This window comes from Somniosus microcephalus, chromosome 19 (genome assembly GCF_052327205.1).
Source record: "Somniosus microcephalus isolate GS21.2 chromosome 19, FLI_Smic_1.0, whole genome shotgun sequence".
Taxonomy (NCBI): Eukaryota; Metazoa; Chordata; class Chondrichthyes; order Squaliformes; family Somniosidae; genus Somniosus; species Somniosus microcephalus.
This window is the reverse complement of record NC_141005.1, coordinates 72,024,346-72,037,209: the sequence shown is the minus strand read 5'-3', so window position 1 is coordinate 72,037,209 and position 12,864 is coordinate 72,024,346. Positions and strand designations below refer to the sequence as shown.

At 43.1% G+C, this 12,864-nt stretch overlaps 1 protein-coding gene across 1 annotated transcript in view; it reads right to left on the bottom strand.

Moving 5' to 3' along the window:
• pisd (phosphatidylserine decarboxylase) overlaps positions 1-12,864 on the bottom strand; it is a 115,384-nt gene that overhangs the window by 79,251 nt on the left and 23,269 nt on the right. Inside the window, exon 3 of the mRNA XM_085962027.1 lies at positions 8,424-8,605. Within this exon, the coding sequence (XP_085818153.1) occupies positions 8,424-8,605 (182 nt within the window). The remainder of the gene's footprint in view (positions 1-8,423; positions 8,606-12,864) is intronic.

Here is a 12,864-nt window from a genome sequence, read left to right as displayed (position 1 = left end):
AGTAGAGCTTTCTTCTAGCTAACCAGATTGGTGTCTGATCTAATGTCACAAATTGTGAATGAGTGTTGCATAAACACAAGATAAAGTCAACAGCTGCATTCATTCTGAATCAATCTAGTTTGGCACCAAGGTCAGAGGAGGATGCATTTGTGTGTGTATAAAATGTTCCTGTCATTTACGTGCATCACATTTTAAGTAATTTACAGTTAGGATTGTAAATATGCCCAAAAGCTGTGGTAACTTCAATCCAAGATGGATTCAACTCACTTTGTTAAAATCTAAAATGGCTGCTCAAACACTCCATCTGACGTGTGTGAGAGAATTAGATTTTCTGCTGTAAATTGTTGCAATCAGCTAATTCTCCAAATCCCAAGTTTCTCCCAATCCTGAAGTGGTGAACGAACAGCCAGACTTGTGTTTACACAGCATCTTATCACATCTCTCAAAGCATTTCAGGCAACATTACTTTGGGGCGCACGGTTTGTTATGTAAATAAAGTAAGTCTTGCGTTTAGGTTAAGATTTCAGAGCACGTGCATTTACCTTCTCATTCATGATTCTGTGGTGTAATCTTAAGAAATTACAATGAGAATCTGCATAATTGTCACACCAACACAGTATCACTGCTTTGGATCATAATGGACAGCTCACTTTCAAAGAAATTAGGAGATCAAGTGAATCTTTCTGGGTTCAGTGGTTCTATTTGACTTTCTGCCATATGGAAGATTCTAGAAATCTGTGTGTTTGGCTTACAAATTCCCCGTAACAGACACTAGAGCGTTAGGTATTCCAAGAAGTGAGTCCATTGGAACAGCTTTTTGCTGCACTATCTTTTCAACAGAAGAACGTTTGAGTTATGAAGAGAGATAAACTAACCCTTTATGGACTGTACCAATCTTTTCTATACGTTTATTTTGCTGTCGAGTATTTGCTTAATGTTTTTGCTGCTGAAAATTACTTAATTCTAAAAAAACAAATTGATCATTTAGTCTGAGGCATTTTCCGTCAGTCATTCAATAGAATGGATATAGTGGGAATCCCAGGTCATTTCCAAGTCAGCCATTAACCACAATCAGGATTCATTGTTAAACCCAGGATACATTAGTTCTGCAGAGCACAAAAGGTAAAAGGTGCAGAATTAAGATTGTAAGAAAGGCGTTACACTTGTGGAAACCGCTGGTAGGGAGGGGACTCTCTTGTTTAGGGAGGGGCAGTAAAACCTGGCCTTGCCAGGGGAGGGGGGGGGGGGGGGGGGGGGGGAGAGGGGAGGGAGAGAGGGGAGGGAGGGATAGGACAGGGAGAGGACATGACAGGGAGAGGGGGGACACACAGGGGCAGGGAGACCAAACGCCCCAAAATTGCCCTCGCAACGCGGGGCTCCCCAGCTAGTTTTATATAAATTGTCCGAAAATCCTAGTACTGAGAAACCAGTTGCACTGCACTTCAAGCAGAACTGATGCAAATTGGTAGCCTGACAGTGGAGCATGTTAACTTCAGTCTAACAGGAGAATGTGGGCAGAATGTCTCGGAATCCGCTGTGTGACTGCACATGCATCAATCACAGCCTTCCGATTTACCTGCTGATCCCGTCCATCAATACATTCCAAAGCGTACCACTTTATGTGCGCAGGCAAGTACACAAGGCATAACAGATGGCATATGTACCTGGCGGGATGAAATGCGACCCTTTCTCTGCTGGTTTTTAAGGGTCCTACACCAATCACTTTGGAGAAATTGCAACCCAGTTCCTACCGGGGCATCACAGCGTAACACTGCCCACAATTTGAGCACAAAGTCACAATGAGAATGAGCGAGGAAAGAAAGGAAGTAAGAAAAATATGGTTGTGTATGCAACTGATAGAGTTACACCACTGGAGTGGTAGGGTTTTTTTTGTTGCAATTGACAATAAAGCTATATTCTCTGGGTAGAGTAAGGGAGATTTATTCTGCATCTAACTGTACTGGGAGTGCCCAATGCTGATACTACATGTTCAAAGTATTCAATTTCCAACCACAGATATTTATCAATGAAGACAAAGATATACCAAAAAGTACATAATCAACCAAGCGCACTGTGGCTGCAGTATGTACCATCTACAGGATACACTGCAGCAATTCACCAAGGTTACTTCGACAGCACCTCCCTTCTTGCAATATAGAGTGCTGCTCTTTTCCTTCTCTATATTGCAAGAAGGGAGGTGCTGTCGAAGTAACCTTGGTGAATTGCTGCAGTGTATCCTGTAGATGGTACATACTGCAGCCACAGTGCGCTTGGTTGATTATGTACTTTTTGGTATATCTTTGTCTTCATTGATAAATATCTGTGGTTGGAAATTGAATACTTTGAACATGTAGTATCAGCATTGGGCACTCCCAGTACAGTTAGATGCAGAATAAATCTCCCTTACTCTACCCAGAGAATATAGCTTTATTGTCAATTGCAACAAAAAAAACCCTACCACTCCAGTGGTGTAACTCTATCAGTTGCATACACAACCATATTTTTCTTACTTCCTTTCTTTCCTCGCTCATTCTCATTGTGACTTTGTGCTCAAATTGTGGGCAGTGTTACGCTGTGATGCCCCGGTAGGAACTGGGTTGCAATTTCTCCAAAGTGATTGGTGTAGGACCCTTAAAAACCAGCAGAGAAAGGGTCGCATTTCGTGTGATCTGGTTATAAGGTCGACAGGAAGGATAGGGAATCTGGTAGAGGGGGAGGAGTAGCATTAGTGATGAAATTACTTCTATGATGATATAACGAGAGGTAAGCAGGCTGTTGAGACTTTATGGGTAGAATTTGATAAATCCCTCATATAAGAGTGTTGCTAAAGTTGGAGCTGATAGGGTAGATAGAGGGAAACTATTTCCGCTGGTTGGGGATTCTAGGACTAGGGGATATCGCCTAAAAATTAGAGCCAGGCCTTTCAGGAGTGAAGTTAGGAAACACTCCTACACACAAAGGGTGGTAGAAGTTTGGAACTCTCTTCCGCAAACAGCAGTTGATGCTAGGTCAACTGTTAATTTTAAATCTGAGATTGATAGATTTTTATTAATTAAAAGGTATTAAGGGATATGGGACAAAGGGGGGTATATGGAGTTAGGTCGCAGATCAGCCATGATCTCATTAAATGGCGGAACGGGCTCAAGGGCTAAATGGTCAACTTCTGTTCCTGTGTTCCTACTGTGCCCTTCATCGTCTAGTGCCTCGGATGATGAGTGATTCACTCCAAAGGCTCTTAGGCTGCATCAACACTCTGGGGTTGTCCTGTAGTCTTAGTTCTAACCCGTAAGCAACTAACTCCATCGACAAACTGGAAATGGTGTCACGCACATTCGTCATAACTTTAAGGTGCAAGAAAAAGACAAGCCTGACTGTTCTTTCGAGAGGTCTTGTAGCTTGTAAGAAACATAGTTCTGAAAAGGGTACTAACCCTTTCTAAGATGATTCATATTTCATTGTTCTATTTAGATGTTGAGCAGTTTAGTATCACACAACCTCAGCCCCTATTACATTTTTACTTATAATTTTTTATCCACACCTTTGTTTTGGCCCTTTCCCCCCCCCCCCCCCCCCCCCCCACCCCACCTTTCTTTTTTTTTTCTCTCTCCCACATGGCAGCTGTCTCCCATTCTGCCAGCGCATTTCCCACCTAATCTAGAGCCGTCTTTTGTCTCCACTAGTCCTATCACCATCTCGTCTCGTTTTGAATACCTCTTAATGTCTCTTCACTTCTCTTTGGTTCTCTCCCAGCCTGGCCACTTTAATCTATTTAATTTCCTGTGCTTCTTTAGTCTTGACAAAGGGTTTTCACCCGAAACGTTGACTCTATTTTCTCTCCACGGATGTTGCCTGGCCTGCTGAGGTTTTGCAGCATTTTCTGTTATTTCGGATTTCCAGCATCTGCAGTATTTTGCTATCGTATTAGTATCATACTGTGCCTTGTTGCTTCTATGCATTATTTTGCCTGTAAATAAATCTAACCAAATGGTTTCAGGCTGTACGCATTGGTCCGGCAACATTATCTCCCATCTTCGAAGGTGATGGGGGAAACACGTATTCTCCAGTAAGTGATTTACCACAATTAAGGGTCAACTGTGAAACCGGAGCACATTAACCTGCACGAAGCAGAGATTAAAGCACAAGTTCCAGTCTTAATGGAAACTATTGTCCAGCTGAAAACGCAAAATAGTGTTAGAAAAAAATGGCAAACCACAGCTGTTGCAATCACATAGAAAGCAGAGGAAATCTTCAACTCGCAGACTATAAATATGACTCTAGACATTTTCCTTGTGATGTGCAGGAAAATCTGACTCATATCTGTGCCCTACCACACTGTCACACCACCAGGGTGATGAGGGTTTTCAACAACAATTTTATCTTCACCTCCCCATAACAAGTTACTCAGCCACTGGAGGGGACAAAAGTGCAGTCCCAGCCCACATTCAAAGGCATTTATTAACACCCATCAAAACGTAACGGCCACACTTGTGCTGTGGTTATGTAAATTAATTTGAAAAATAACACCCTACTCGATCAATACAGACACAGGCACTAGCAGCATCTGAAAGGGAAAGAGCACGAATTCTATAAATAAAGCTGACAAGAGAGGGCAGCCACAAGTAAGGTTACCACGCACATCTCCTTAGAACACAGTTTTTGTATCAGAATGATTCAACAGAAAGCAATATTAGAAACAGATGTTCCTATGATCCTAAAGCAATATTCAGCACACAACTCGAAAATATGTCATTAGGTAATCTTAGCCATTTCTGAAACACTGTCCTGAGCGGCTTTAAACTAAAGGAAATAATGCAAAAACATTCAGCATGAGTAATGCATCACCCAGCTAATTACACAATGGTCGTCAAGCCAACTAGTTCTCATCACACTAATTGATCGCAAGGTTTGGTTGGACACTACAGATTTCATGACCATGCACCAATTGTCTTGAAAGGCTTATGCTGAAATTCTCCATACAGCATTACTAAACAGGTTTCCAGCAGATATTTGCATTCCAAAGGTTTGTGTAAATATTACTATGATGTACAGAAACAGCGTGTGCTTTGGAGTAGGATACTTAAGAGTCAGTTGGAGGCTCAGCAATATCACAGTTCAGTATCAACACATCACGTGGGAAATGAGGTTAAACCAGACAACAGCTTACAATCGTCCAAGATTAACAGATCTGCTTGAATTTCTACTTGCAATCAAATAAAAAATAAACCTCCGAGAGGTTTGCCTGCTATCGAGTCAGCTGGGAGAGACCCGTGAAAGAGGAAAGGGAGAAAATATCATAAAAACACTCAACGGTGGGGAATGGAGAAAGTGTGACGTGCACACACACACAAACAAAAAAGCACAACTAATTGAGAGTCTTTCACCCTTTCACCATTGAAAAATCCCCAGTGGTTTTATTCTCAGCCAACATTGTGGAATATGTAGAACAGAAGCAAATGATATTTCACCAATCCAGCTTCAAAGAGCCTTAGCATTGAACTGTATATGAACACCGTGATCACACTGCACATTTGACTCAGCTCTTTGTACCCCGCTCTAGGTAGAACTGGTGCAAGCGAAGCAGGCACACAGTAGCAGGCAAGATAGAGACCATTTTACAACCCCTGTGACGAACAAGGTCCGTCTCCAGCTTGAACAGACTAAACAATCCCAGCATCCAAGCAACTAAATTGTCGCCACATTCTTACAGGTCACTATGGAACGATCAGATACACATTAACGGCCGACCTACCTTTTTGTTCCAGAGAACAAAACACATCATAGTGTACAAACACATTATACAGTACGAGACACAGTACGCAGCTTAACACACACATTTAAAATAAATATTAAATATGAAGTGACTTTTCTGGCACCAGCCAGGCAGCTCATTCCCAATTCAATCGAATATAATGCTTCAGTTTTGGGGGGAAAAAATCTTCCACATAATTCAATCATGCAGCACCACATTACGTGACTAATGCCCATATAGGACATCTGCCAATTCTGTGTTGACAGAACCTTTCACAAGCAAGCTCTGAATTACAACATGTACAGGCCCCCCCCCCCACCCCCCCCCCCCCAAAAAGGGGGCTAAAGGCACGGCCTGTTGTAGTACCAAGTCACATAAGTCGCGACTGAATTAGAGAATTGCGTGTGGGGCAGCAGTTTTGGGCACTATGAATGGCCTTGGCACCCCCGGGCTTGGAAGGTGGTGGGAGTGAGAACAGCTGTGCTTTACAATCCAGTGACTCCTGCTCCAAAGTGCATGAATGTCAGGAAAAAAGAGGGGGAAAAAAACGCACCTTTGATACGGATACATCAGGATAAAGAAAACGGAATACTTTGAAAAACCTTTTAAAAAGTGATCAGTTATGTTTTATATTTTTAATAGTACCGATATAAAAATAACAGTAGAGAAAAACTATTCCCTCGGGCGAGCGGGTTAATAACGAGAGGTTATGGATTTAAAATCATTGGCAAAGGTTCTAGAGGGGAGGTGAGGAGAAAGGTTTTCTCAGAGCTGTCGGGATCTGGAATGCTCGACCTGAAAAGGTGGTGGAAGCTGTTCTGTAAAAATGGTTTAAAAGGGAGTTGGACAGGTGCTTAAGGATGAGGAACTTACAGGATCATGGACAAAAAACAGGGGTGCAGGACGAAGCACGACTGCTCTGTCAAAGAGCCAGCACATGCACAACAGGCCAAATGGCCGCCTGTGCTGTAAATGTCTATGATTCTATGAAGAGTGTCATTAAATCCCAATTAGCTATTCAAGAACATAAAGTCAAGGGTAAGAAAAAGCCACTCCAATCGGTACCCTCACTCTCCATTGAAGCCCATCCCTCCAGTACCCTCACTCCCAAACCTCATCCCTCCAGTGACCTCACTCTCCCATTGAAGCCCAACGTTCCAGTACTCACTCTCCCATTGAAGCCCATCTCTCCAGTACCTCACTCCCCACTGAAGCCCATCCCTCCAGTAGCCTCACTCTCTCATTGAAGCCCATCTCTCCAGTACCTCACTCCCCACTGAAGCCCATCCCTCCAGTAGCCTCACTCTCTCATGGAAGCCCATCTCTCCAGTACCTCACTCCCCACTGAAGCCCATCCCCTCCAGTAGCCTCACTCTCTCATTGAAGCCCATCTCTCCAGTACCCTCACTCCCCATTGAAGTCTATCTCCAGTACCCTCACTCTCCCATTGAAGTCTATCACCAGTACCCTCACTCTCCCATTGAAGTCTATCACCAGTACCCTCACTCTCCCATTGAAGTCTATCTCCAGTACCCTCACACCCCATTGAAGCCCATCCCTCCAGTACCCTCACCCTCCCAAAGTCCATCCCTCCAATACCTCACTCCCCATTGAAGTCTATCTCCAATGCCCTCACTCTCCCATTGAAATCTATCCCTCCAGTACCCTCACTCTCCCAAAGTCCATCCCTCCAGTACCCTCACTCTCCCAAAGTCCATCCCTCCAGTACCCTCACTCTCCCAAAGTCCATCCCTGCAGTGCCCTCACTCTCCCATTGAAGCCCATCCCTCCAGTACCCTCAATCTCCCAAAGCCCAGCCCTCCAGTTCCCTAACTCTCCCATCGAAGCTCTTCAGTGAATATTTCTAAATATACATTTATCATTTTACCTTCAGTTTCAGGCTCAGTCTTATTTTAATAGCCAGTGTCTCTGATCCTGCCCTGTCCGGATGGAGCTCATCTCTCCTATACCAATCTGGTTTACCCAAAAAGATTCCGCTATGTAAAGAAACAATAATTTATTAAACAGTTAACCACTCACTTACTCCCATAATTCGATGTGACCTCCCTACCTTTGCCAGAGCTCAGCTCGACAGACCTTCTCTTTCACTTTCCTAGCCATTGCTTAAACCAATTTTTGGCCAGCTCAGTTTCTTTCCCGTATCATTTTCTCCCACATGGCCTACGAGCACCTCTGGCTCTGCACTAGCCCATTCCCACTCTCCTCAGTACCTGCAAACTAAAGCTCTCCCCCCCCACCCCCATTCCACATTCTAACCACTGTGTTTTGTATTCCATATTACAGTGATAGGATAGAATATAAAAAAGATGTAAAATCATGTTTGAAAACGAATTCACTCTTCCTAGGTTATATAAACTTCCTAGGAAGCACAAACAGAACAGGAGGGTGGGGAAAGAACAGTAATAGTTATGGAAGAATTCTTTTTTTTTTATAAACTTGACTACGTAAACATGAAATCTGTGCAGTGCCCTGACTGAGGCAAGTGGTTTCACAATGGGATTACATCAAAGTTATCTCAAGTTATGTGTGTTGAAGAATGGCATGCTGCACTCTTGATTTCCATCGGAGTATTATTTTATGGGATGGGACTTTGCCTCAGTGCAGCAAAACAGACACCATTGATGGGGCCCAGTCACCACGCCCACTGACCTACCTGCCACGCAGCAGCTATGCTCTGTTGCCTCAGCCCTTCTAATCCACGGCGCTCGAGTTCTCGCTGCTTGTACTTTTCGTACTGCCAATATCCCACATACCCACTGCCCGTGGCCACCAACAGATGCAGAGGACGGACACGAGTCACAACTCCAAAAGAGATCGCCTGCAGAATCCGGTGATCTGCTTAGACCAAAAACAAGAGGAAATCAGAATGTAGGTTAAACTAACCGACCAACAGCCAGTTTTATCACTAGTGCAATGCTGGGTCTGTGAAATGTTAATACTATCTTCACAAACTCTACCAGCGGTATAATTATAATTTTTGCCCTTCCAAACTTGGGTTTCCCCTGGAGAGAGTAATTTGAACTGTCTAACACAAGAGTGAAGGGACTAGTGGTTACAGGTTTGTACCTGATGGCGAGAGCAATTTGGGGTGATGAACTAAGAAAAGTATAACTCATTAAATCCTATTGACTTGAGCATGATTTTTCCTATAACAGTGAGTAAAGCAAATCAGATGTGCTTTTTTTTTTTTTTTAAAAAGATGTTGGGATGTATTAAAAAGGTCAATATGGAGCTAAAATAGGTGAGGCACTCCTGCCACTTTATATATTATTGGGGTGCACAATTCTGGTCGCCGCAGTACAAAAAGGATGTTGCAGCGTTTGAAAGGATACAGAACAGAGCAATCAGATGACTGAGGGGATGGAGGGATTGGATTGTGAGAAGCGACTATGTAAATTGGACATGCTCTCACTGGAAGAGAGAAGGTTGAGAGGTGATCTTATGGCTGTTTTTAGGGTTCTAAAGGGACTGGATAATGCAGACAAGACAAGCTGTTTCACCTTATCTAGAACAGTAGAACCAGAGAGCATAGCCTGCACTTAACCCCACAATCTTTTCAGCCCCTCCCCTTTAAGGTGCTGCTGAAGGCCTTGATCAGTCATGGGGGTAAATCAAAACTAAGCTGCAGAAACAATATTTCAGTGAGCAAGTGGTCAATCTATGGAACAGACTTCCCGAGGAGAGTGGAAGGGTTTAGTACTGATTCATTCAAATTCAAATTAGATAGATCTCTTTCAGAAGATAACATTTGAAGAGGTAACAGAGTGTTGATGAGGGCATTTTGGCTGATGTGATGTACATGGATTTCCAAAAGGCGTTTGACAAAGTGCCACATAATAGGCTTGCCAGCAAAGTTGAAGCCCATGGAATAAAAGGGACAGTGGCAGCATGGATACGAAATTGGCCAAGTGACAGGAAACAGAGTGTAGTGGTGAACGGTTGTTTTTTGGACTGGAGGAAGGTATACAGTGGTGTCCCCTAGGGGTCGGTACTGGGACCACTGCTTTTCTTGATGTATATTAATGACTTGGACTTGGGTGTACAGGGCACAATTTCAAAATTTGCAGATGACACAAAACTTGGAAGTATGGTGAACAGTGAGGAGGAAAGTGATCGACTTCAAGAGGACATAGACAGGCTGGTGGAATGGGCGGACACGTGGCAGATGAAATTTAATGTAGAAAATTGCGAGGTGATACATTTTGGTAGGAAGAACGAAGAGAGGCGATATAAACTAAAGGGTACAATTCTAAAGGGGCTGCAGGAACAGAGAGACCTGGGGGTATATGTGCACAAATCATTGAAGGTGGCAGGGCAGGTTCAGAAAGTGGTTAAAAAAGCATATAGGATCCTGGGCTTCATAAGTAGAGGCATAGAGTACAAAAGCAAGGGAGTTATAATGAACCTTTATAAAACACTGGTCTGACCTCAACTGGAGTATTGTGTCCATCGCACTTTAGGAAGGATGTGAAGGCCTTAGAGAGGGTGCAGAAAAGATTTACAAGATTGGTTCCAGGGATGAGGGACTTCAGTTACGTGGATAGACTGGAAAAGCTGGGGTCGTTCTCCTTAGAGCAGAGAAGTTTGAGAGGAGATTTGATAGAGGTATTCAAAATCATGAGAGGTCTAGACAGAGTAGATAGAGAGAAACTGTTCCCGTTGGCGGAAGGGTCAAGAACCAGAGGACACAGATTTAAGGTGATTGGCAGAAGATCCAAAGGTGACATGAGGAAAAACTTTTTTACACAGCGAGTGGTTAGGATCGGAAATGCACTGCCTAAGAGAGTGGTGGAGGCAGATTCAATCGTGGCTTTCAAAAGGGAATTGAATAAGTACCTGAAGGAAAAAACATTTGCAGGGCTACAGGAAAAGGAAGGTGGAGTGGGACTAGCTGATGTGTTCTTGAAGAGGGCCTCCTTCTGTGCTGTAACAATTCTATGATTAATTTGAGGCATGATATATGGTAATTGTAGCATGTTTGGGTGGAACAGGTAACTGGACCTATGGTTCCCAAAGCTCTCCACCACTAGGGTTTTGCTTGTCTCTAACCGAGTCTGTTGTAGACTAATTGAGAGAGATTGAGTGCTATGATTAATCAACAACTCCATTATCATTGTATCATGTGACTACCAGGATGGTAGAAGGCGAATTAGATGGACCGAGGTCTTTTTTTTTTTTTTACATAGTGTCTACGGCACAGAAACAGCCCATTCAGCCCAACTGGTCTATGCCGGCCTTTATGCTCCACACAAGCCTCCTCTCACCCTTCTTTATTTAACCCCATCAGCATACCCTTCTATTCCTTTCTCCCTCATGTGCTTATCTGGCTTCCCCTTAAATGCATCTATTCTATTCGCCTCAACTACTCCTTGTGGGTAGTGAGTTCCACATTCTTACCACTCTTTGGGTAAAGAATTTTCTCCGGAATTCCCTATTGGATTTATGAGTGACTATCTTAATATTTATGACCTCGAGTTTTGATCCACTTCTACCCTATCAAGCCCATTCATTATCTTAAAGACCTCTATCAGGTCACCTCTTGGCTGCCTTCTCTTTTCTAGAGAAAAGAACTCCAGTCTGTTCATTCTTTCCTGATAGTTATAACCTCTCAGTTCTTGTATCATCCAAGTAAATCTTTTTTATACAAGTTCAACATAACATCTCTGCTTTTCAATTCTATCCCTCTAGAAATGATTTGTGTATCTGTACCCTACATCCCTTTGCTCCTCAACCCATTTAGACTCTTATTATCCAAACAGTATGTGGCCTCCCTAATCTTCCTACCAAAAGGCACCACCTCACCCTTATCTATATTGAAACTAATTTCCTAATTACACGCCCTTTCTGCAAGCTTATTGTCTTCTTGTACTTTGTCACATTTTTCTTTTGTATTAACTACACCCCCCCAGTTTGGTGTCGTCTGCAAATTTAGAAATTGTACTTCCAATTCCCGAGGCTAAATCGTTAATGCAAATTGTGAGTAACATTGGTCCCAGCACCAATCCTTATGGAATACCCCTTCCCACCTTTGGCCAGCCTGAGTAAATTCTTTTAACCCGGCTTTCTTTTCTGTTTTGTAGCCAGCTTGCTATCTATTTTGCTACTTGTCCCCTGACTCCACATGCTCCGACCTTAGTCACAAGTCTTCTATGCGGTACCTTATCGAGGCCTTTTGAAAATCCAAATATATTACATCTACTGCATTACCCTCTACTCTTTCTGGCATTTCTTCAAAGGATTCAAGAAGGTTGGTCAAGCAGGACCTTCCCTTTTGAAATCTGTGCTGACTACACTTTATATTTTTAGTTCCTAGATGTTTTTCTATTACATCATTGAATGAGGATTCGATTATCTTTCCTACCACAAACATTAAGCTAACTGGTCTATAGTTCTCTAGGCTTGTTCCATCTCCCTTTTTAGATATAGGAATAACATTAGCTGTCCTCCAGTCCTCTGGCACTATTCCCTTTTCTACTGATAATGCCTCCACTATCTCTTCCCCAACTTCTTTTAACATGTGCAGATGCAAGCCACACATATTAGAGGGGTTTATCCTCTCTAAGTTTGATTAGTTTATCAATGATCTCACCCCTTTCGATCTTAAATGTCTTTTATATCTTTTTTGGTCTCTTCTTCTAATGTCATGCCCACCTTGTTAGTCTCCCTGGTAAATACTGAGGCAAAGTAACTATACAATATTTCTGCCATTTCCCTGTCATTATCTGTGAGTTATGGGTTAAGGGCACAGAAAGACACGTGGGAGTATGATATTATAGCCATTACTGAGACATGGCTGAAAGAAGGGCAGAAATGGCAGCTCAACATTCCTGGTTACAGGGTTTTCAGGCGAGATAGAGAGGGGGTTAAAAAGGAGGGGGGGTTGCAGTATTGATTAAAGAGACAATTACAGCCGTGAGAAATAACAGAAAATGCTGGAAATACTCAGGTCAGGCAGCATCCGTGGAGAGAGAAACAGAGTTAACGTTTCAGGTCTGGGACCCTTCATCAGAACTGGGTGAAGGGTCCCAGACCGGAAACGTTAACTCTGTTTCTCTCTCCACAGATGCTGCCTGGCCTGCTGAGTATTTCCAGCA